Source organism: Myotis brandtii, unplaced genomic scaffold, assembly GCF_000412655.1.
Source record: "Myotis brandtii unplaced genomic scaffold, ASM41265v1 scaffold457, whole genome shotgun sequence".
NCBI lineage: Eukaryota > Metazoa > Chordata > Mammalia > Chiroptera > Vespertilionidae > Myotis > Myotis brandtii.
In genome coordinates this window covers 443,443-465,590 of record NW_005367475.1, presented here as the reverse complement: position 1 = coordinate 465,590, position 22,148 = coordinate 443,443, and the positions used below count along the sequence as shown (strand labels likewise).

The following is a 22,148-nucleotide window of genomic DNA, read 5'->3' as shown; positions in this document are numbered from 1 at the left end:
TCTAAAAAACATACTGCCCTAGGCCTCAACCTTGTTTTTCCCCTCTTCTAAAGCTGATCCAGTGAAAAAATGTAATTTTCTCTCTCTCGCATTCTCTCTCTCTTTTATTTTTTTTTAAATAGACTTTCTGTTCTAGTGCAGTTTTAGGTTCACAGAAAAATTGAGTGGAAGGTACACAGATTTTTTATATGACAACTACCCCCACATACAAAGCACATCCCCTACCAGAGTGGTCCATTTCTTACAATCAATGAACCTACACTGACACATCATTATTGCTCAGAGTCCATAGTCTACAGTACGGTTTCACTCTTGGTGGTGTATATTCTATGGGTCTTGACAAATATATAATGATATGCATTCACCATTAGAGTATGTAATTCTATTTTAGAAGAAAGGCTTGCTTCCTGTATGCCATACATTCCTCACCCAGGTCTACTGGTTTGGAACAAGTGGCAAACAGCAGTAATTGTCACCGTAGGGCCCCCTCATCCTCCAAGCCCTCATGCATGCAACGCTTATTTCTAACGACAAGCTCTAACTAAGCCCCCCACTTCCAGGGCCTTAGTGTCCCAGTTGGCATCCCGGCAGCCCTGCTGCTTGTTGGGCAGGCTCCACTGTGTCTCTTGTATCACTTTAAAAACAACATGCCACCCTGCCCCCAAGCCATCTATCGGGTTACTGTCAAGCTACAGGACAAAACAGGACACATTCCAGTGGTCTTGGAGGTCATAGGTTACTGGGCTGGGGAAATCAGACGTAAATTGACATCTGGGGAGTGAGTGGGGGATGGCTTTTCCCTTCAAAGTGTTTTTGTTATGGGTTTTCATCTGAGATGTCTAAGGGCTCAAGAACAGCATGGCCATCTTCCCAGAAGCCAGGAGTCGATGCCTGGGCTCCTACAGGATTGTGCTCCTCAAACTCCTCCTTGCATGCAGATCACTGGGGAGCTCAGCAGATCATCTGGTTCAGCGTGTCTGGGGTGGGGCCTAGGAACCTGTATTTCTAACAAACTCCCAGGGATTTCCAGGGACCACACTGTAACAAAGGCATAGGGTTTTTCCCTGGGAGTATTCAATTCGCCCCACCCCGCCCTCCTACTCTCCCGCACCACTCCCAATTGCCCAATAGCTAATAATAGCTTCTGGTTATTGAGTAGAGATGTGTGCCAGGGACTGTGCTATGACTTCAGTGCGTGAGCTTAATTATCTCAACAACCCAGCGAGATAAGTCCTGCTGCTGTCCGGGCTCCGGTCAGGGGGTGGTGCGGCCTGGCTTTGAACAGCCTGCCTGACTTCAGGCCCTGGAGCCCCAACCATGACATTACCTAACTTCTAATTCCATTTTAGGTCTGAGTTCCTTGACCCTCTTTAGAACGAAAATAAACTCTGATAACTGTGGCTGCCTCTGGTGAAAGGGACGGAGAGGGTGGCTGTGGTTGGAGGGACACTTAATTGTCATTCTATTGCCTTTCACTGTGTACCTTGTGAATTTTGTACTGTGTGTGTGTGTGTGTATTATTTGTGTGTGTGTTATCTACTCAAATAAACAAAAGTTTTGTGTGTTTTTAAAAAATAAGTAGTTAAAAAATATGTCCATGACCTTGCTAGTTAGAACCATAAACCAACAGCTGGACCAGTATCAGACCAGTTCTCAGGGCAAGGGGATCAGATAACTTCCTCCAAAATGGGCATTCAGCATCGCTGCTGAGATGGCGAAGGTCCCTAAGGCTCCAGCCATCTCCTTCCCATGCTCTGGGACTCTACCTAACAAGGCTGGCCTACAGCTTCCCACCAGAGGATAAAAGATATTCTTACCCCCTGGTTGGTGAGGGCTTTTCCAGAACTGGTAGATTTTGTAGTAATAATTTGATGAGTACACAATCTTGGTAAAAATGGGGCTTTTCAAAGTCCTATGTGAGAATTCCTTCCCTTTGGACAACTTGACATGGTCTGAATTCCACGGGTGCTTATCTTTGCTCTTTTGTGACATCACGAACAGAGAGGAGGAAACGATGACATTAACCAAAAACTGGGTGGACTCAGCATGTGGATCCCAGATGTGATTCGCACTTCAGTGCTATCTTGCTAACTTAAACTAATTGCTGTGATCATGAAAATATGAACTTTCACATGCATTTTAAAGGAATGTAGGTTAATCACTTCCAAATCCACACTGTGAGCCAATCTAATTGCTAAGAAGAGTTTACCAGAAGAGGCTCTGACCTAACCCATTTTTACTGAACATATAAACTTCTGATGTAATTAACCATCATTAAGTGACCACATTGGAGAATTAATTGGCTCAGGGGACATATTAAGAGAAACCAAGGCCCAGTTTGGGTGGAACCAGGTGAGTATAGATGATGATATTAGGGAGGTTTGGGCCAGAGCCTGCGGGGCCTTATGACTCGAAGTTGAGGGAAGAAACTCAGCCAAGGGCCAGGCAAGTAACAGAATGTTCCTGCTGTGCTCAAAATACCTTTGGACACCTTCACCTGTCCCTCCAAAAAAAACCCGTTCCTCCTAAATTCATTAGCTTCACACACATGTACAGTAATGACATGGCCCTCGCACTGCCCCTCTGACTGCTCTTCCTATCGTTAACAGAAGGGACATAGGCTCGTGCACAACAAATCCCGGGTCTTCACAGACAGAGGCAGCTGGGACAAAGCCAGTCCAACACTTGGGCGCAGGAAACATGGCGAGAACTCACCGTTTTGAGCAACATTTGCAGACTGCAGGAAACATTCACCTGAGTCTTCGTAGGTCCTCACGTGCAGTCCTGGTGCTGTAGGTCACAGAGGTCACCACGGAGAGGTGGCTGTTACCCTGGCCCAGATGGCCTCAGGTCCAGTGGTTCCTGCTCTGTGTTCCCCAGGAGCCTGATGACCCATCTTGCAGGTGCCACACAGCCATGTCCCCCAGGCTCTTGCTGACTCCCTGGCATCGGCATTGTCCTGGAAGCTGGGAGCAGAGACACTCCAGGTCCCTCTGTCCTGCCTTCATTCTTAGGCCAGCAAATCCCTCTCCCCAGGGGAGGTCAGTCTCTGATCAAAATACTCTTTCCATGTCCATGTTCTTCATCCAACAAATATTCATTGAACACCCGCCATGTGTCAGACCCGTTTCTGTGTGCCAGGGACATCACAGTGAGCAAGGCACAGTCCTGCCCTCAGGACACTCACTTTGCCGTGGGGGACAGGCAGTGAACAGACCTACCTGGGACATCTGTAGTGGTAAGTGCTGTAAAAGGGGGTGCTGCTCCAGGAAGGGTGCCAGGCCTCGGAACCTTCTAACTTCTGAAAATCCTCTGAACTCCCAAGATTTTAGGCCTTTGATGCCAGTGAGCTGGGAGTCGAATGCAGCCCCTTGAGGCAGTGAAGAACCACCTCCCCATCTGCTTGACTACAGAGCGAACAGGAAGGAAATCCCAGGAGAGGCACTGGGGTGGGGGGGCGGGTAACAGTCCTTCAACAACAAGGTGAGGGAACAAGAGTGTCTCATTTAGGGTCCCTCCACCTCCCCATCTCCAGTTTCTGAATGGCAGTTCCGCCCCCCAGAGCACTCCTGGGGTTGGAGTGGGCAGAACTAAGATGGAAGGAGGCGGGAAGTTGGAGCCACTGGACATGCTAATTCATGTCCAGACCTGGCCTCACGACCTCTGTGACCATGCTACGCTTTTCAGAGGACCCGGAAACTCCGAGGATTGGCCTGAAAAGACACTGATGGATATGAACTTGGAGAAAGCCAACCATACAAAACAGAGGAGTGGCCCCATCAGCTGCTCCCTTTCACCCCAGTTTCTCTTCTGAGTTACCTTCATGGAGAGGGACAAGGATAGGAAGAAGCAGAGGGAAGGCAACAGCCAGCTTCTCCTGGGCTCCTCTGGCATCACCTTCCTTCCTAGATTTTGACTATCTTTTCTGCAAAAGGCCCAGATCAGCTCAGGTCTCCAGCTTCCTGTGTGCTCCGAAGTCCCTGTCCCCTTGGTGGGGCCCATGCTCAGGCCACACCCTGCAGGCCTGCACTGTGCATGTTGACCTGGTGATGTTCCGTCCACCAATGGGGATGGCCCAGGCTAGTTAACCCCTGGCCAGACCCCTGGAGTCTCCACACTGCCAGGAAAGGGAGGGCGGAGAAGCCTCTTAGCCTGTGATTGATTTGAAGGATCCTCTGAGGAGCCTCAAGAGAAGTGGAGGTGGGGGCACTTGGCAGGCTGCTGGGGAGGAAGAGGGTCCCACATCACGTCCTCCAAGCTGGTGTACTCAGTGATGTTGCTGTTTGTCTTATAATTGGGGCTGAGGACAGAGTTCAGGATGTGGCCTGTGGTGACAGAGAGAGATGAACCCCGGCACCCACCACACTGCACTCCATCATGGTGTCTAGCGTTCCTCCCAGGTGCCTGCAATCAGACACAGGAACGGCAGACATCTACTGCCACGATTCTGAACCCGCTCTGGCCCTCCTGGCAGCCCTGGCACACAGCCTTCACCTTTCCCCCAGACCCCCCCAGAACTTTGACACAAATAGCTAAGTTTACAGTGGCTCTGTTATAGCCTGAAGACGACAGCTGAGCCAGCACGTGTTTATTAAGCATCTACTGAGTGTACCAAGTATTACAGCAAGCAGGTGTCTCAACCCCTCAAGGAGCTTGTAGTGGAATCCCCCGAGCTGGAAACCCGAGAGTGGCTCTTATGTCCTCTTGTCCCCAAACCCTGTCAATTCTTCCTCCACGGTGTCTCCTGAGTCAGGAGCGTCCTCTCTCTATTGCAGTGATGGCGAACCTATGACACGCGTGTCAGAGGTGACACATGAACTCATTTTTTTGGTTGATTTTTCTTTGTTAAATGGCATTTCAATATATAAAATAAATATCAAAAATATAAGTCTTTTGTTTGACTATGGTTGCAAATATCAAAAAATTTCTATATGTGACACGGCACCAGAGTTAAGTTAGGGTTTTTCAAAATGCTGACACGCCGAGCTCAAAAGATTCGCCATCACTGCTCTATTGGTTCTGAAGGCTGGCATAATGAATTGTCTCACTGGGTAGCTTAAAACAACAGCGATGGATTCTCCCACAGCTCCGAAGGGCAGAAATCTGAAATCAAGGTGTCGGCAGGGCTGGTTGTCTGGAGGCTCAGAGGAAGAAGCCATTCTATGCCTCTCTCCCATAGCTTCTGTGGTTGCCGGCCATCCTGGTAGCCTCATCTCTCCAACTTCTGCCTCTCTGGTCACATGGTGTTTTCCCTGAGTGTCCCTGCATTCAGATTTCCCTCTTCTTATAAAGACACCAGCCACCTAATCCAGGGTGGACTTGATTAGGTCACACGCACAGGTGCCACAGGTTAGGATTCGAACATATCTTTTTGAGGGACATGAGTCATCTGTCAACACTCTACATCCCTTCAGCCACCACTCTACAACCCAGGCTTCATCATTTTATCTGGACCATTACAATACATTGCTTTCCATTGGCTTCTTCTAAGACGCTGTCCAAAGGCTACTGAGACAGTCTTCCTGAAGCCTACATCTGGGAATGTCATTCCCTTGTTTAAAACAACACCTTCCCAGCCCCTGTCAAACTGTGGTGGACCTTCTCACTGCAGGAATCAATCTGAATGCTCTGTGCCAGGCATTAGGCGTAGCCCCTTTCCCCACCATCTCCCTGCTCCCACCCTTCCCCTTCCAGGCTCCCCACATCCTAGTCATTCTGGATAACTGAGCACTTGCCTGCCCCAGTGCCTTTGTGCGTGCTGTTTCCTCTACCTTCTCTTGAGCATCTGCTGACCTCTTTGACCTTGTCTACCTCCTTACACACAGAATGTAAGTTTCAAGAAGACAGAATCTTTCACTGGGAGGGTCTTCCTCTCCCTGAAAGAGAATGAATTTCTCCTCTAGTGTTTCATTCCTCTCTGCTGGCATTCACTGTCTGTGATAGCTGTTGGTTTGCTCAGCTGGGCTGTTACTCCAGGAGCTTTGTGGGAGTAGAGCTGGCTTTGATTCATGTGTGAACACCCAGATCCACTGCCTGTCATTATTATTTGTTAAACTGAATTAAATACAGCTAAATAGGCAAGACAGAAACAGGAACAACCGTGTTCTCCCACCTCCTCCAATTCATGGCCTCCACGAATTTGCAGAGCTGAGGTGGGGGTGGGGGTGGGGCAGGAGGTAAGATGGCAAATTCTGCAAGTTCCCCTTTCTGCTGATGCTCAAAAAATTATCTTTCTGAGTCAGCACAGGTATTTTGATACTGCCTTGAGATTTTGGGCATTTTTTTTTCAAGTGATGTTTTAAAAACAAGTGCTTTCACATTTACTATCAAACTGATGGTGTTGGGTGGAAATTAACCATTACGAGAACCGTTTACCCCTTTGTCGTTAAGATTTCTAGTTCGGGGTCGAAATCTGGTGACAAACACAAGGAACTCCCCAGTCACTGCCTTTTCTTCAGCAGGGGGTGGGGGGTGTTGGGAGCATCAGCTCCGGCCTGGGCAGGTCCCTTAAGAACATTCTGAAGCGGTCCACGCTGCTTCAGGTCTGGAGGCTGGGCTCCAGGATGCTGCTTCATAAGAGCAGGGTGGTGACAGGGAACAGCCCCCAGGGGGTACCGAATTCCACTCTCCCGACAGACTGCTTAGCACAGAAGCAGACACCAGTCCCAGAAGAGCACCAGCATCCCTAGAACTGCAGCTGGAATCCCATTCTAACCCTCTCTCTTCTTCTGAAGCCCACGCCCTCCAGCGACGCGGAACGGGGCCAGCTGGGGAAGAATGGGCTGCTATAGAGGGTTGAATCATGTCCCCCCTCCCTCCCCCACCCCCCAATAATTTATGTCCATCTGGAACCTCATGTGGAACTAGGGTCCTTGCAGCTGTAATTGGTTAAGATGAGGTCATTAGTTAAAATGAGGTGAACAAGACAAAGAAGGATTGCTTCTTCCCTGGGGCTTTCAGAGGGAGCCCGGCCCTGGGACCTTGATCTCGGATTCTCGGCCTTTAGAGCTGAGAGAGTAAATGTGTGCTGTTAGAGTTTGTGGTAATTTGTTTCCTCGACCCTAGGAAACGAACGCAGTTGCCAGTGGTGTGTGCAGGGAGGGATCAGAAAAAAATGTTTGTTTTTCCGTTTCTGCCTCCAGGGCCTTCTTCCAAAGCCGCTGGGGGAGTGGGGTGGCCTGGGGTGAGGTGCAGATGGTTGGTAGGTTGTGCTGAGGGAGTCAAACAGATGAAAAGAAACAGGTGTGTTTTTTTGTATTTTTTTTTAAGCAGGACAATGCGTTTTAAAGTCTGGCTTTATTGAGAGAGGAGGTTTCTAAGTTCCTCTCTTATTAGAATTTTATCTCTGCGCAGTCAGAAAGCGGGAGCGTGCGAGGGTGTAGACAAGGGTACCCAACCCTTGAAGACACTGGGACAAAAATGCTCACAGAGATAGAGTCAGGGCCAGGGGGGCAACCATCCTGACCTCATCCTGACTTTAGGATTGTGTTAAAAGAAGCCAAAGAAACCGTGAGGACAGGAGATCTTTCTCTACCTCCCTCTTGGGACACGGGGACAAGTCCCCACCCATCTCCCAGGGTAGGCAGCTCAGACACCAGTTTCTGAGGAGCAGGGTCGGGGTGCGCAGAACCAAGGGCCTGAACACTCCCTGAAGGACTGTTTGAGTTATTGGACCTGAGGCTCAGTCCGAGAGAAAACTTATTCTCCAAGTCCCTACCTGTGATTGGGAGCTCGTGAGAAAGACAAGCCCAGTTCCAGCGAAAGAACAGAGAGACTGTGTTAACTCACGCATACCAGAAGTAGTGTATGTGAATTTTCAAACCATCATAAGTGCGTATGTCAGCTCAGCATTTTTATTTGTTTTTTGCTTTCCTACCTCAAATCACTGCATTGACTCTCAGATACTTTCTTTTTTTTCCTTGGTTCTCAAAGCATTTCCCCAACAACTTCAGCTTCCCAGAAGCTTCTTTGTGAATCATTCTTTTTCCTTCCGCCTATAAGGGGAAAGTTGATTTTGAGGGCTCCATCAAAAGAGGTCCCTGAATTTCCAGTCTCCTCTGCACATGCTCCTCCCCACTTCCTGCCTTTGATCCCCGCATCTTTCAAGTACAGGTGTTTGAAACTTAACCCTTCAGCTGCACTTTGTGATTGCACAACTCTGGGCCCATGGTCAATGGGACATCGCCACTGTCAGTGCCTGGTGCCCACGGGTACAACTATGCTGATGCCTTCTGGGTAGTATATATTGAAAACCTCAATTGTTCATGATGGAAACAAGAGCTGCTTCTCTCTCTGCTCAAAAGAAAACAGATGGCTTCCGTTTAAATCTAAAGAAGACCAAGGCCAACCAAGCATCAAATTATTAGTGATGTAGAAGAGTTACAGTTTACTAGAAAATTCTTATTAACCAAAGCACAGGACAGTCGGGCAATTGTTTCAGGTAGGAGGTCAATGTCTCAACAGACAAATTGACAGAGAATGAGATGAGAACCAGACTTGGAAGGGGCAAAGCCTTCCTGTCTATGCTGACACTGGACCAAGAACAGACTGGATGAATATTCACTCATTTGACCTATTTTTTTGAGCAGCTACTATGTGCCTTGCTCCAAGTTAAACAAGACTAACCCCGTCCTTCCTGCATGGATCTCACTATTCCAGGAACTTTTGTTTCTCCTGCTGAATGAAGCGTTCTCTGAATCTCATTGAGTCACTGTTACTGCCGGCTGGTAACTGTACCCGCTTAGACCTGTACACGTTGAGGGGAGAGTTCTGCTTAAGCAGAAGCCAAACCCCAGGACATATAGCTGCCCTCCTCTGTACTAGAAGAGACATATGGCATGTCAGGGGCTCTTCAAGCCCCAAGTCTGCACTTTCTCATTTTTGGTAATGACCATCTGAGACAGGTGACCTGCCTATATTTATATTCAGGTTTTCCAAGTGATGATTGCCATCATTACTGTACACTTTGAAGTAGCGCTGAATAAGCAAAGTTGTAGTGTAGTAACTGTGACAAGTGCTTCCTGTTTCTAAAGTTTACAAGAACTTGCTGCGTACAAGGTATTATTGTCAATGCAGTACGGTAATTGCTACTACTTTGGTTTTGACTTTGCTCACAAATTCTAAAAACAGGTGAAGAGATATATTGATTTGAAAACACTGTCCGAGAACCTGACTAAGATTTCAGTTTCCCCCCTGTTGTCCAGTCTGAAATCTGCAGAGGAGTTTCGAGCTGTGGGAACTAAACAATACCATGCCACTCCCCCCAACCCCCACCCCTGCTCACGACCAACAGCAGGGATTCATTCTGTGGGCCTGGGGCCCTGAAATGGGGATTGATGGGCTCAAGGGGGTCTGGAGACCCCTGAAATTATGCACAAAATTGTGTGGGTAAAACAAGATTTCCTGGGAAAAAGAAGTCGTAACATTCGTCAACCCCCAAATGATTAGCAAAGTTGGGGGCCAATGGCCACTGGTCATCTGTTCTGTGGCTGTGGTGATTTTATTGACTTGGACTAGGTCTGTGAGGCTCCAGAACTCCATGGGATCAGCTTGAGGGCCCACAGTGCAGTCTACTTACTGCAGAGAGGAGAGAGAAGCAGAGATGAGAGAGGCAGGACAAGAACCAACTCCAGGGAGTGCCGTGCCCTATGGTGACCTGCTCTCCAGAACTCAGTCTCTTTCCCAGCCCTCTCTGGGGCCCCACTGCCTCATTCTGGATCAGTCTACCTATGGTGACATGCTGTGTCCCTTTCCCTAACGACTCCCCTAGTTATAGAGTTAGACCTAGAAGCCTTAGGAGTCAAAGGAAAACTTAGTTCCAAATGGAAGGTGAGGTTTAAGCCCCAGTTCAGTGTTTGTGCTGTTTACATGGCAGCAGGTCATAGAGCACCAAAGCTATGGGAGCCAAGAGATACTCTCCACCCTCTCACGTTACTGTGCAAGAAGCAACCCCAGAGAGATCCGATGACTTATCCAAAGCCACTTTCCACGTCACAGCACATCCAGGACCAAACCTGGATTTTCCGAGGCCCAACCCTCTTTCCATTCCCACTCCCCTTTCTTTTCACTCCTCATCCAAGTCCAGACTCTTTGAGACACAGCAAAAAACCAAAGACTGCTCAGAAATGCCTGGTGAGATTCAATAAACGTCCCTGGCCTTCCCAACTCCATTTTTCTTACGTTTGCATATCTCCCAGTGCAGATATGAAGATCAAGGCTCCTCTCCTCTCCCAAATGCAGGAAAATAAAGACACCTGAGGGAAAGGAAGACAGCTGCTTTCCTGACCATGTACTTGGGGGCTTATCACCACATGGCCTTCTCGTGTGTGGGAGTAGCTGGTATATTGCTTCCTAACATGACACAACCTGAAGTCCCAAAGGCATCCATTTCTATGCCATTTTACAGAGATTAATTGCATTGATGTATGCGAGGCACAGAACAGCGCCTGCCATGTGTTAAGACTTCTGTGGGGCTTAATGATTGTTACTGTTGGGGACAGTTCTGCTACTTGCCCACATCACCTGAGATAGGCAATGGACACATAAAACTCATGGTACAGTGCTCTTTCTCTCACAGCCTGTCACCAGGCAGGTTCCACTGAATGCCCTGAGCCCTGAGCTCTGGGAAAGGAAACCCTGTCCACTCCCAGTAAGAGATCAAACTGGTCTTTTTACAAACTCTATGTCTTTCCCAAGAAATCAGGAAAGGATTGTAACAGCAACTGGCTGGAGATTTCTTGTCTCCCAGGAGGGAATGGAATGAAGATGAGCTGGTCAAATGAGCTGACAGGGGTTCAGGATCTGGTTTCAGGATTGGGGACCTTAGATGAGTGTCCTTCACTTTATTATGTGTTATTTCAACATTCAAAGTCTTTAAAGCAAAGGTCCTTTCTGGGCAACCTGGCAACTCCTAAAAATAAACTCAAGTTCCTGAAATATTTTGGGTTGCCTTGAAGCTTTCTTTGGCTGAGGACCGGGCTGTTTTCATTTCTGCAGGCCCAGGTGGTATGGATTCAATCTATCAAATGACGAATGACATGGGCCCATAGTGAGAGCTCAGCAGAAATTTAGGAAAGGTTAGCCGTGCTCGAAGCTACAGCAGCCCAGGAGGTAAGGGAGTGGGGAAGTTCCCAGATCAAGATTCCTGGAACCACAGGGGAAAATTAATGATGTGTAGACAACTGTTGAAGGACATGATGCAATTTGCATCTAGTCCAGATAAGGAGGAAAGAAGTTTTAAAAAGTACCAGGATTTAGAAAAGTTGTCTCATAGGAGGACATGTGGAGGTGCTGCTGGCCAGCAGAAGTGAGTGAGGAGCTAAGCGCTTGACCCTCCTGGCCCTGGGGGGCTGTGCTTGCCTTTAGAACCATGGCCTTGGCTTTGATGATCCAATTTCTCACATTTCCCCATTCTCCCTCCCCCATTGGACTCCAAGTTCATCTTGCCTCAGGCCCTTTTGATCCCTTGGCATATTGACCAGCCCTTTGCCCTTAGTGATACTGTCCTTCAAATTAATCCCTACCCCCATTCACCCAGCACCTTCAGAAGGGCTCCAGGGTGAACCTCACATGCCTTTTCCCTCACCTTCAGCAATATACTGTCCTCTGGTGTTAATTAGGACTGCTGTTAGATGCAGTCAACAAAATAACCAACTGATTGTGGCCTCAGATATAAGCACCTTTGTTGTTCACTTCACAAGAAGTCTGGCGGGTCTCAGTATTATTCCAGTGGCTCAAAGATGTCTGCAGGCTCCCAAGTCCTTTCTCTTTCTGCCCCACAGCCATGGTGTGTTAGCTCTTCAGTCTCGTGCTAGTTGCCTTCTGACTGGGAGCTGACAGCTGCAGCATCAGGCATTGCATCCTCATTGCAGGAAGAAGACAGGGGGTAGACAAGGTGTTCCCCATATCTGTGCCTTACAGAAGCAAAGCAAAGTTTCCCCAGAAGCCCCTCCTTGGAATTCCCCATACATTCACTGGCCAGAACTGACCCCTTGGCTCCATCTTGCTATGCAGTGGGATGTGAAAGTACGGTTTTCCAGTTACTTTAGTTGGAGCCAGCAAGGGCAGGGGGCTTGGAGATGTTGTTGAGTTAGTCAGCCAACAGCACCTACCACATCTACTGCCCATTCTACTCAGTTGAGAAGTTCCCTGAGACTGCACTTGTCAAGAATTGTGATTGATTTATCTTTTCCATGTGCATCTTCTCTCTTCAGCTGGATTATAAGCTATTTGAGAAGGCAGATCTCATCTCATACCACCTTCTATTGTTAGTGACTCAAATTAGTGGCATGCACTTTTGTTGGCATCCAGGACACTCTCGTTAATGAAGAGGCGTGTAACCCTGACTGTCACAGGGTGGACAACAGGGCAACACACCTGTCCATGGGATCCATGGCAGACACACTTAGGAGGCAGAATTTGTGGAAAGGCCAACAAATGAACACAATGTGTTTGTAGAATGGGAGGCATGTTGAATAGAGGTGGTGTTGCAAAATGCTGTGTGAGCAGAGTGTAAGTTTTCAAGCTTAATGCTGCTTTCAAAACCAGGTTGGGAAGTGTTACTAAATTTGATTCCCCCTGCTTGTGTTCATTCATATGCTTATTCATTCAGCAAAAATAACCCAGCTCCTACTATGCTCATGGTTTTGGAAATTCAGAAATGAGTAGCATAGTGTTCCTGCCCTTAGAAGCCAACAAATAAACATGTTGTCACGTTGCATGTAACAAGGATGATTATACTCTTACTAGTGGCCCGGTGCACGAAATTCATGCATGGGGCGGGGGCGTTCCTCAGGCTGGCCTGCACCCTCTTTAATCTGGGAATCCCTCTCACAATCCAGGACCACTGACTCCTAACCACTCACCTGCCTGCCTGCCTGATCGCCCCTAATCACTCTGCCTGCTGGACTGCTCGCCCCTAACTGCCCCCCTGCCGGCCTTCTTGCCCCCAACTGACCCCCCTTGCTGGCCTGATCACCCCCAACTGCCCTCCCCTCCTGGCCTGATCACCCCTAACCGCCTCCTGCCTCGGCCCCGCCACCCTGGCTTTGTCTGGAAGGATGTCCGGAAGGTCTCCTGAAAGGTCTCCTGGTTTAATTAGCATATACCCTTTTGTTAGTATAGATACCCAGTGTCTCTGACCCTCAGAAGTTCTGAGTTTAAATGAGGGGAGTTTCTGGACCATTGGTGGAGTTTTTCTTAACTTCTTGTGTTAGAAAAGCTGGGTTGGAAAGGGCTTTATGGCCAACAGACTTGGCTGTAAATCCTGGTTCTGCCATTGACAGTGGAACCCTGGGCAATTTCCAACCCTGGTCATCAGCGACCTCATGTTTCCAATTTACTGCTTCTCAGCCCCAAATGCAGCCATCAGCAATGCTCAGTGATGGAATTCTGTTACCCATGCCACTTAAAATAAGCTCGATGTGAAGCATGCTCAGCAGAGGGTGCTGGTCGAACACTGCAGGAGGAAGGCCATTCCTGTCATTTTCAGCATTGCTGGGAATCAGTGGTATGGGTTTGTGGCCATCCCATAGGTCTGTCCCAGCCATAGAGCGCAGAATATGGTCCACCTGTGACCTTGTTACCTTGGCCTTGTGGTGACCTTCCTGTAGCCCTCTACTCAGAATCGAGAGCTCGACATGGCCTGCCCACTCTGAAGGCCTCCTGCCTATACCAACATCCAAATTCTCTCTGGAGGCCCCTGCAGGACTGAGACACAGTCCCCCATGGCCCCAAACACCCAGGACTGTCGATCCCTCTCTCTACCCCACTGCATGTAGCCCACTCACTCTGAAGGCCTTGGCCTCTCCCCTGCCAGTGACCTGGAGACTGCCTGCTCCCCGCCTGCCCAAGGAAGGGTGGTCTAGTGTTCACCCAGCAATTCCAGACCCACTGTGGCCTGGAGCTTCTCTGCTATCCGGTGGCCTGCTTGGACCTTCTCCAACTAGGGTTGAGCCCCTTACACATTGCTCTTCCTTGGTGCTGTCCCTCACCAAGGAAATCCCATAGGGGTTCCCTATGCTTTACAGTTATTCTTTCATTGCAGTTAACTACCCTTTATATTCAACTGCCCTTATTTAACCAGTGTGTGGTTTCTGTTTTTTGATTGGACCCTGGCTATGCACCTAAAGAAGAGATGAAAGCATCCGTATTTCAGATTTATGTTACCAATTAAATGAGAAAGCCCTTGCAAAGCCCAAAGCACACTGCCCTGCTTGTCAGGGTCGCTCCGTTTTCTTTTTGCCTTAATTTTCACAGAGAACAAGGGAAACTACTGTCAGTGAATGCCAGGCCCTTGACAGGATGGTGCTGATGTGCATGTGGTTAGCCCTAGAAGAGGAGACAGAGGGTCAGAGAGGCCAAAGAGATTGCTTGGGGTCATGCAATACTGATGCTCAGTATTGGACAGAACTGAACCCAGTCCTCCAAGTCCACACTCTACCCATCATACTAGGCTTCCTGCCAGAGCCCCAAACCCTCCTTCTTTTCACCAAAATGAGAACAATTTTCCTGCATAACAAAACCTCCTGATGAGAACAGCTGAGCAGCAGGAGAAGCCCTTGGAGTCCTTTCAGAGGGACTTAGCTAAGAGGTCTCCTAAGAAAGGTTTGATTTGCTTGAAAGGTGCAGGTCAGTGGTTTCTCTTTCTCTATGAGTCAGCCTCTGCCTGAGCCCCAAGGAGCTTGTGCTTGGAACTGAAGCTGTGAGCCTTGACAGGTAAATACTGGGCTGTTAAAGCTCCACTTTGAGAAAACCCCATTGGTTGGTTCAAATTAAATTTATGAAATTTCCCATTATCAGCGAACCAATGATATGGTTTGTGGCTTGAACATATCTTCCAAAGGCTAGAAGTCTTTGTTACGTTTTCCCTGATGCTTCCCCGGTACTTAGAACAGAGCTTGGTATCCAGTAGGTGCTCAGTAAGTGTTTGACAAGTGAATGAATTTACACACTCAAGGATTCCCCATATTTTTTTCTTTTTACCTGTGGGACTTCACCAGGCTATTTGGAAATAGGATTTTATTTTAAAAGCAAGAGAGGAGGAGCAAGTATACCTTAACAGGAGGTCGCTGAGGGACTATTTTGTAAACCCAGGCACAATACCATGGCTAAGATGATATATATCAATGACCAAACTCACCCTAATCAAAGCCTCCTTGTCCAGGGTTTTACCCTGTCCAGGTGCCCTCTCTCCCCCACATCAGGCTGTAACTGTGTTGATATGGCAGCAGGCAATAACGAGTGGGTAACATCCCAGCAAGTGACATACTAGCTTTTAACTTGAGCCCTTTGGAAGAATTTGTCCAGGGCCTGGCAGAGAATTCATACATAGCAGCTACTCCATAAATGTCTATTGGCGCTGATGATATAGTAATGATGGCAAGATCTTAAAATAAAGGACTGACATAGGTAGTGGAGATTCAGGCAGGAGAGGAAGGCTAGAGAGAGCGCCATGGTGGTTTAGATTAGACTGTGTCCTTGCACATCTCAAATCACAACCAGGAAGCCACCCACACTTTCTGTGCTTAATAGTTCAGTATAGTTGTGTCATAGTTCATTATAAGAAATCTGAACCAAAATAGCAAACGAAAAGAACATCCTACACGTGTGTTGCAGATATAGAGATGAGACCATGTACACCTTTAACTCCTTCGTACTCTTTAAAAACTTTGCTTCTTATTTCCCAGAGATTATCTTTCTTGTTTTCCCTTTTAATATGATGAGAAAGAAAAAAAAGGATCTAGAAAAAGAGCAATCCATTTTTCTTTTTAGCAACATGAGGATGTGGACTAGTACCTGCCCCTGCATACAGTTGAGTCTCCTTTAAAATAGAGTTGTCCCAAAGTTGGGAATGGATGAGTCCAAACCTTTCAAATGTTGGGTTTTAATGGGTGAAGTTGGGCAAAGCTATCTCACCTGGTACAGGGCTCGTTCCCTTCCTCCTTCTTTCAACAAGCGCTTATAGAGCACCTGCTCGGTGCTAATCGTGTCGTCTCTGCTCAGTGCTAACATGTCACATCTGCTTCCTGCTAGCCCTGTGACAGGCCTTGAATACAACACAGAATGGGAACATCCTGCAGATGGGCATTTTGCCCATGTTGTACCCTCATCACCTGGGATGCTCCCTAGTACACTGGAGCATTAAATAAACACTTGCTGAATCGATGCACACTCATGGAGTTAATAGTCCAAGAAATTATACTAAATTTCTTCAGTTAGCACTTTCATGCCAATAAAATCTGAGTTAGATGAACATCAGGGTAGCTTTAAGGAGGAAATGAGAGGTGAATCCCTGCTGGCAAGAGCAGCACTAGGGCAGTATGGAAGGAGGTGTGTCACACTGCTAGCCTGTGTCCCACTGGCTGTGGGTCTCACCTGTGTTGATGGACATACGCCTCAGGACTCTAGAGCCACACGTGCACGGGAACATTGCAGCTCCACTCTGTCCAGCGCCGGAGAGACTTCTCCTTCCCTCTTTGAGCCCAGCCATCGGTTCCTACTTATTTGAACGGGGCTGCTGCAGAGCAGGTGTCCTGGGGCAAAGGAGGGACACTTGCTGAAAATTAGTGGCAATTCCATTCTTCTTAGCTGGGCATAATTTTCATATGCATTGAAATACTCGATGAGCTAAACGTTTTAAGAGACAAGAGTTTAGTCAAAGAATTTGCTGCTTCCTTGAACAATAGCCAATATCACAGAACATTCAAATAGTACCATGATGGGCCTGGTTGGCGTGGCTCAGTGGTTGAGTGTCACTTATGAACCAAGAGGTTATAGTTGGATTCGGGCACATGCCTGGGTTGTGGGCTTAATTCCTAGTGTGGGGCATGCAGGAGGCAGCTGATCAATGATTCTCCTTCATCATTGATGTTTCTATCTCTCTCTCCCTCTCCCTTCTTCTCTGAAATCAATAAAAATGTTTTTTTAAAAATAGTACCATAATGGGTTCCCTCCTCATAATGTGAGATAGGTTCACTGATTCATTCTTTTTTCTCTCCTGCCTCCCTCCCTTTTTCCCTTCCTCTCTGATGCTCTCTGTCTCTCTTTCTCTTCACAAAAACCTAAGCAGTCCTGGGCACCCTATTTCTTGTGAATTTGGTTTGTGGCAGGCATAAAGTGAGGGAGACTTTCAAAGATTTTAAAACCTGCCTGGGCAGAAATGATTGGCAATGCTGATGGCCAATCACAATCCTATTACTTCATTAGAGGTGGGCTTAAAGGATGGGCTCTCTATTCTTTATTAACATCATTAACCCTCATATCTGGGGACGAAGATTGCTCATTGCTACTTTACAAACACTGCATTTTTCATTTGTTATGCTCATGTGAAATTTATCTTTCTGGAAAGGTACACACAGGCTCTTAGGACTTACTTGAACACACTAGTTAACATTCAATTTATTTTCATCTTCTTTTTTCTGAGAGAGAAAAAAATCATTAACTAATGATTGTCAGGAAGTTTTCTGCCTATGATAGGCATTTGACCAAGGGTCCCCTGGAACATGCAGTTGTTTAAATTTGCATTTCTCCAGGAAGGCTCTAATAGCTAGAGAGACTTTAGGGATTAACATTCAGATTTCTGTCACTCCTGCTGCTCCTCGTGTCCATAATCACAGTCCTCAAGGATTAACACTCTTGTGACTGTGGTTATACCCTATGGTGGGCTCTCCCAGGAACAATTCCATTAATATCACTTTTCATGTTCCTAGGTGCAAACTCAGGAACCAGTCAGGGAGAGACTCTCTCTCAGCCCGATGCCAGCTTTCTCAGAGCCTGCTGGGGAGGAGTCTGCATTTACTGGGACCACAACAGATGCTTTCCCCAACTTTGGAGGGGCTGATGAGGAAAATGCATCATTGACCCAATACCTGGAGATAGAAAGCTGTACTCAAGGCCCACAGCGTGAAGAAAACCAAGACAGAGACGACAACACACCTGGACGTTCCTGGGAAGACCCAGGACATGAGCTGAATCTCCCAGAAGCCAATCATGCAACTATGTCCCCCTGTGAGCTGTCAGTGCATCTCCCTCAGGAGGGCAGTGATGGCCCCAGGGAGCCCGAGGCTCTCTCTGTTGCTTCCCCTGCACCTGCAGATATTGCCCCCACCCTGGAAGCTGTGTGCCATGGGCCAGGGGGCAGAGAACCGGAGTGTTTGATAGAGCGTCTTGAAGCAGGCGACCAAGGAACAGGTGACTCCATGGGTGCTCCTGCCAGAGCCCCGGTTCATAAATATTCACCTCAAGAAATTTTCTCCATGGACTTAGAGCTGGCAGAGGGTCAAAGCCAAATACCTGATTTATGTGTTCCTGATGACAAGACACTGGGTGTTGTTCTTCAAACACAAGGTTCTGAGCCTCCACACTCCACAGATAAAAGCAACAAGGGTGAAGACTCAGTCGTGTTTCCTGTACCTAGTGATGCCCTCGCCTGGGACATTTCACAAAAAGCCAGTGAAGGAGCCACAGGGGAACATCTGGCCAAGGTGGAGCATTCCATCTCCACGCTGGCCTCCACAGGGCAGGAGAGGCCGAGCCCCAGCATCTCAGGGGGGCTTGAGGAGAGACAGCCTCTATCTCCTGAGAAGTCTTTGGTGTGGTGCAAAGAAGGTGATGAGAGCTCCAGCACCAGTGCCTCGGACGCCACAGACACACCAGCCAGTCCCAGCTCAATTGTGACCTTTCCTCAGGAGAAGCCAACAACATTAACTGCTACTCCTGAGTGTCTTCAGGTGACCAGGGAGAATGGGAACACACCAGCTGGTACCATTGCCACCAAAGTCCACTCAGCCAAATACCTCCCTGTTTGCATTGCTGAGAACAGCCATGTAGATGGCCCCGAGGAGAGCTCAGCTCAGGTAGCAGAAGGAAATATTTTTCAACTTCCTTCCAGTGTACAGCGGGGTCATGTTTTAAATGGCTCCACCACCGAATCTCCCAAAGAACTTGGCATGGCTCCCAGTGGACCAGGCGTCCATGTCTGTGCTCCCCCGCCCCCCGAGGGAGATTCCTGCAGCACTGCCCCTCCTCAGATTGGGAACCGGGCTGGAGATAAGAGCCAGACCGTGGACAGAGCAGACCATAGGAGCCTTGGAGAGCATTTCCAAGAAAAGGGAAGTGAAACACAGAGGATTCAGCCGGAGAGCCCGACCCACCAGGGTTCCCTTTCTGAAGATAATTTCCAAGAAAGTTGGCCTATGACATCTGCTGCACAAGGGGAAACAGACCTGTTGCCCATGGACCAGTCATTAGCAAACTCCATGGAGGAAAGAAGTCAGAGCTCAGGACTGGGGACTAGTGTGTCTGTGGTGACCAAAGCAGCCATGGAAGATGACAGTCAGGCTGTGAATAGTGCTCCGCCTCTCTCTCAGAGCCCCCTGGAGGGGTCTAAAGAGAGTGGACCAGCACCTTGGGAAGCAGGCAATAAGCCCAAGACTATGACTGTAGAGGCTCCTGTCTCCGAGGTCTGGCCACCAAGTCAACTGACAGCTTCTGAGTGCGAGGAGTCAGAAGCTGGTGCCAAGACACCTGCCGGGGTCTGGGCTGTGGCTGCCTCGCTAAAGGAAGGTGCTGCTGGGCCTGAACTGGACCCCCCTGAACCCGTAGCATCGGCTGCCAGTCCCCAGGCTGAGGCGGGCTCAGCCCTTGCTAAGGACGGAGAGATCTACGAAGGCAGAAAACCAGCCAGGCGTGCACACTGGAGCTATCTTTCTTCCCGGTACTTGAGCCAACCCCGGTTCCTGGGGTCGTCTGTGGACCCTGTAGATGAAGGTGTCACGGACTGGCCATCAGAGGCTTCCAAAACGGGACGGCAGGAAAATGTTAGCAACGTGAGTCAAAGCCAAGAGGAAAACCAACCCGGCGTGGCTCCCCCTGCCTTCTTTAAACAGTTTCTGCCCCGCCCTGAAATCCTTGAGTCCTCAGTAGATCCCATTGATGAGATGAGTGTGGTGGAGTGGGCCAGGGTGGAAACCCAGGAGCCGTCTGACTCCACCCTGGGGGTTGTCAGAGAGGAGAGTCAATTGGATGCTGGAAGCTTGGGCCAGAGAGTAGAAGTCCAACCCATCATCTCTCCAGGCCCATTCTCCCAGCAAAGTGGGGAAACCATTCCGAGCGAAAATAGCACCAATAGAAGCCAAGACGCCGGTGAGAGAGGGGAGGCTGAACACAGTCAGCATGACAAAGCCAAAGGCGAAGTCCAGCCTGCCGTTTTGCAAGTCCCGTGTCTTGATGAAGGTGGGGTGACAGTCCCAGGGGGATGCAGCGGAAGCCAGGCACAAGAAGGCCGCGAGAGGAGCCTGGGGGAGGCCGAGCAAAGTAAAAAGGACGCGGCAGGTGCCGTTTCCCCCACTTTACCTCTTTCCAGTGCTCCTGCAGTCCTGGCGCAGGCTTCTGTTGGAGTTGACACAGACAACACCGCAGGTCAAATTCATGGTGTCCCTGAGAACCATTTAGTGGAGCCCAGAAACCATCAACATGCATTTTCTGACTCAAAGGAGAAGGGAGAGAGAGAGAGTGAGTGTGGGAAACATTTGCCCTCTCCCAGTGGTCTTACTCAGCTGCCTTTTACTTCATCCCCTGAAGGGAACATAACAGACTTTTCAATAAGCCACAAAATTGAGGAACCTGAAATAGAGGCGCCCCAAAGTGGGGAAACCAAACCCACAAGGGCATCCAGCTCGCCAGCAGTGACTTTGGCGTTGGTTTCGGGAGAACGTGCGTCAGAGACAGCTCCTCACACACTGCAGGACCCATGGCACCTGGGCCCCACCCCGGGCCGTGGGAGAAAGTCAGGGGAGGGGAGGCCCCGTGGCATGGCAGCCCAGACGGGAAGGTCCCCAGTACCTGCTTGGGAGGAAGCCAAGAAGAAGCAAGAAATCACAGGAAGTGCACATTTAACTGAGGGAGTGAAGAGGAAAATTCTGTCCAAGGTGGCTGCCCTGAGGCTGAGATTGGAAGAAAGGGAAAACACCAGAAAGAACGGGAGCTTTCCTAAAAAGATTCCTAAACTCGAAACATCGGTGTCATGCACGGATGAGAACAAAGACCCCAAAAAGCCACCTTGCAAAAGGGAAGGGAAAGGTAAAGCTCCATTGCTCTCTATCCCTGTTAAAGTTTGGGTTTGTTGGCCCGATGTCAGATTCCTGGGTCCTCTTGAGCCCTTGGTAGTTCAGGTGAGTTTCAACCAGGGGGCAGGGACCCCATGGCTGTGACCAAATGGCTCGGCATATAGACCCCGGTTCTCAAACTTGAGTGGCTGCAGAATGACCTGCAGGGCTCCACCCCAGCATTTCTGATTCCACGCATGGGCTGGAGAAATTGCATTTCTAACAGGTTCCCGGGGGATCTGTGGGGAAAGCCTCGCCTATAGCTGCCTGTACGTATGTTTAATGGAGGGAGTGTGATGAGGATGCCCTTTTGTTTAATTACCCGTTAAAACATATTTGTAAAAGATAAGCTGACGCATGAATCAGTATAGCCAATTAGTATAATTAAATAAACCACATGCTGAGCAGGATTTCCAGAAATAAACATTTAGGTACAATTTGGAAGTCTTCTTTCATCATTGATTTTCATTAAAAATGGCTTCACTGAACATTGGGTTTCCTTCCAAATTTGAGTCTCAAAATTTCTTTCCAACTCACTCTTCGCTTTCTGAGTCTAAAGGCCCCAAGGGTATGTGTTCCCGGTTTCAGACCCCTGGAGGCTCAGAGCCCCTGTAACTGCTGTGACTTCTGCTTGGCCCGGGGAATCACTTTAACCCAGCCGTGGGCAAACTACAGCCCGCGGGCCGTATCCTGCCCGTTTGAAATGAATAAAACTAAAAAAAAAAAAAAAACTGAACCCTTTTTTTTAATGATGTTTACTTTGAATTTATATTAGTTCACACAAACACTCCATCCATGCTTTTGTTCCGGCCCTCCGGTCCAGTTTAAGAACCCATTGTGGCCCTCGAGTCAAAAAGTTTGCCCACCCCTGCTTTAACCCCACATTTCATCCTATAAGCCGACTTTTAGCCGCTTTTACATCAGAACTCTTCTTTCCTTTGCTGTGCAACCTGGCAGAAGTCAGAAGAGGAGATATTGCAGCAGGCGAGGTCCTCTGTGGATGGAAGCAGAGCCCTTTGGCCCCCTCAGTTCAGGGGAGGGGTT

General features: G+C 48.6%; 1 protein-coding gene and 1 long non-coding RNA gene across 2 annotated transcripts in view; one reads left to right on the top strand and one right to left on the bottom strand.

Moving 5' to 3' along the window:
* LOC102254207 overlaps positions 1-20,421 on the bottom strand; it is a 41,637-nt gene extending 21,216 nt beyond the window's left edge. Inside the window, exons 1-2 of the long non-coding RNA XR_001363882.1 lie at positions 20,353-20,421; positions 16,375-16,532 (exon numbers count right to left, since the gene is read on the bottom strand). This is a non-coding gene — a long non-coding RNA (uncharacterized LOC102254207). The remainder of the gene's footprint in view (positions 1-16,374; positions 16,533-20,352) is intronic.
* Positions 1-22,148, top strand: part of ALPK2 (alpha-kinase 2) — a 102,580-nt gene that overhangs the window by 55,523 nt on the left and 24,909 nt on the right. Inside the window, exon 5 of the mRNA XM_005875294.2 lies at positions 17,709-21,078. Coding sequence (XP_005875356.1) covers positions 17,709-21,078 — 3,370 coding nt within the window. The remainder of the gene's footprint in view (positions 1-17,708; positions 21,079-22,148) is intronic.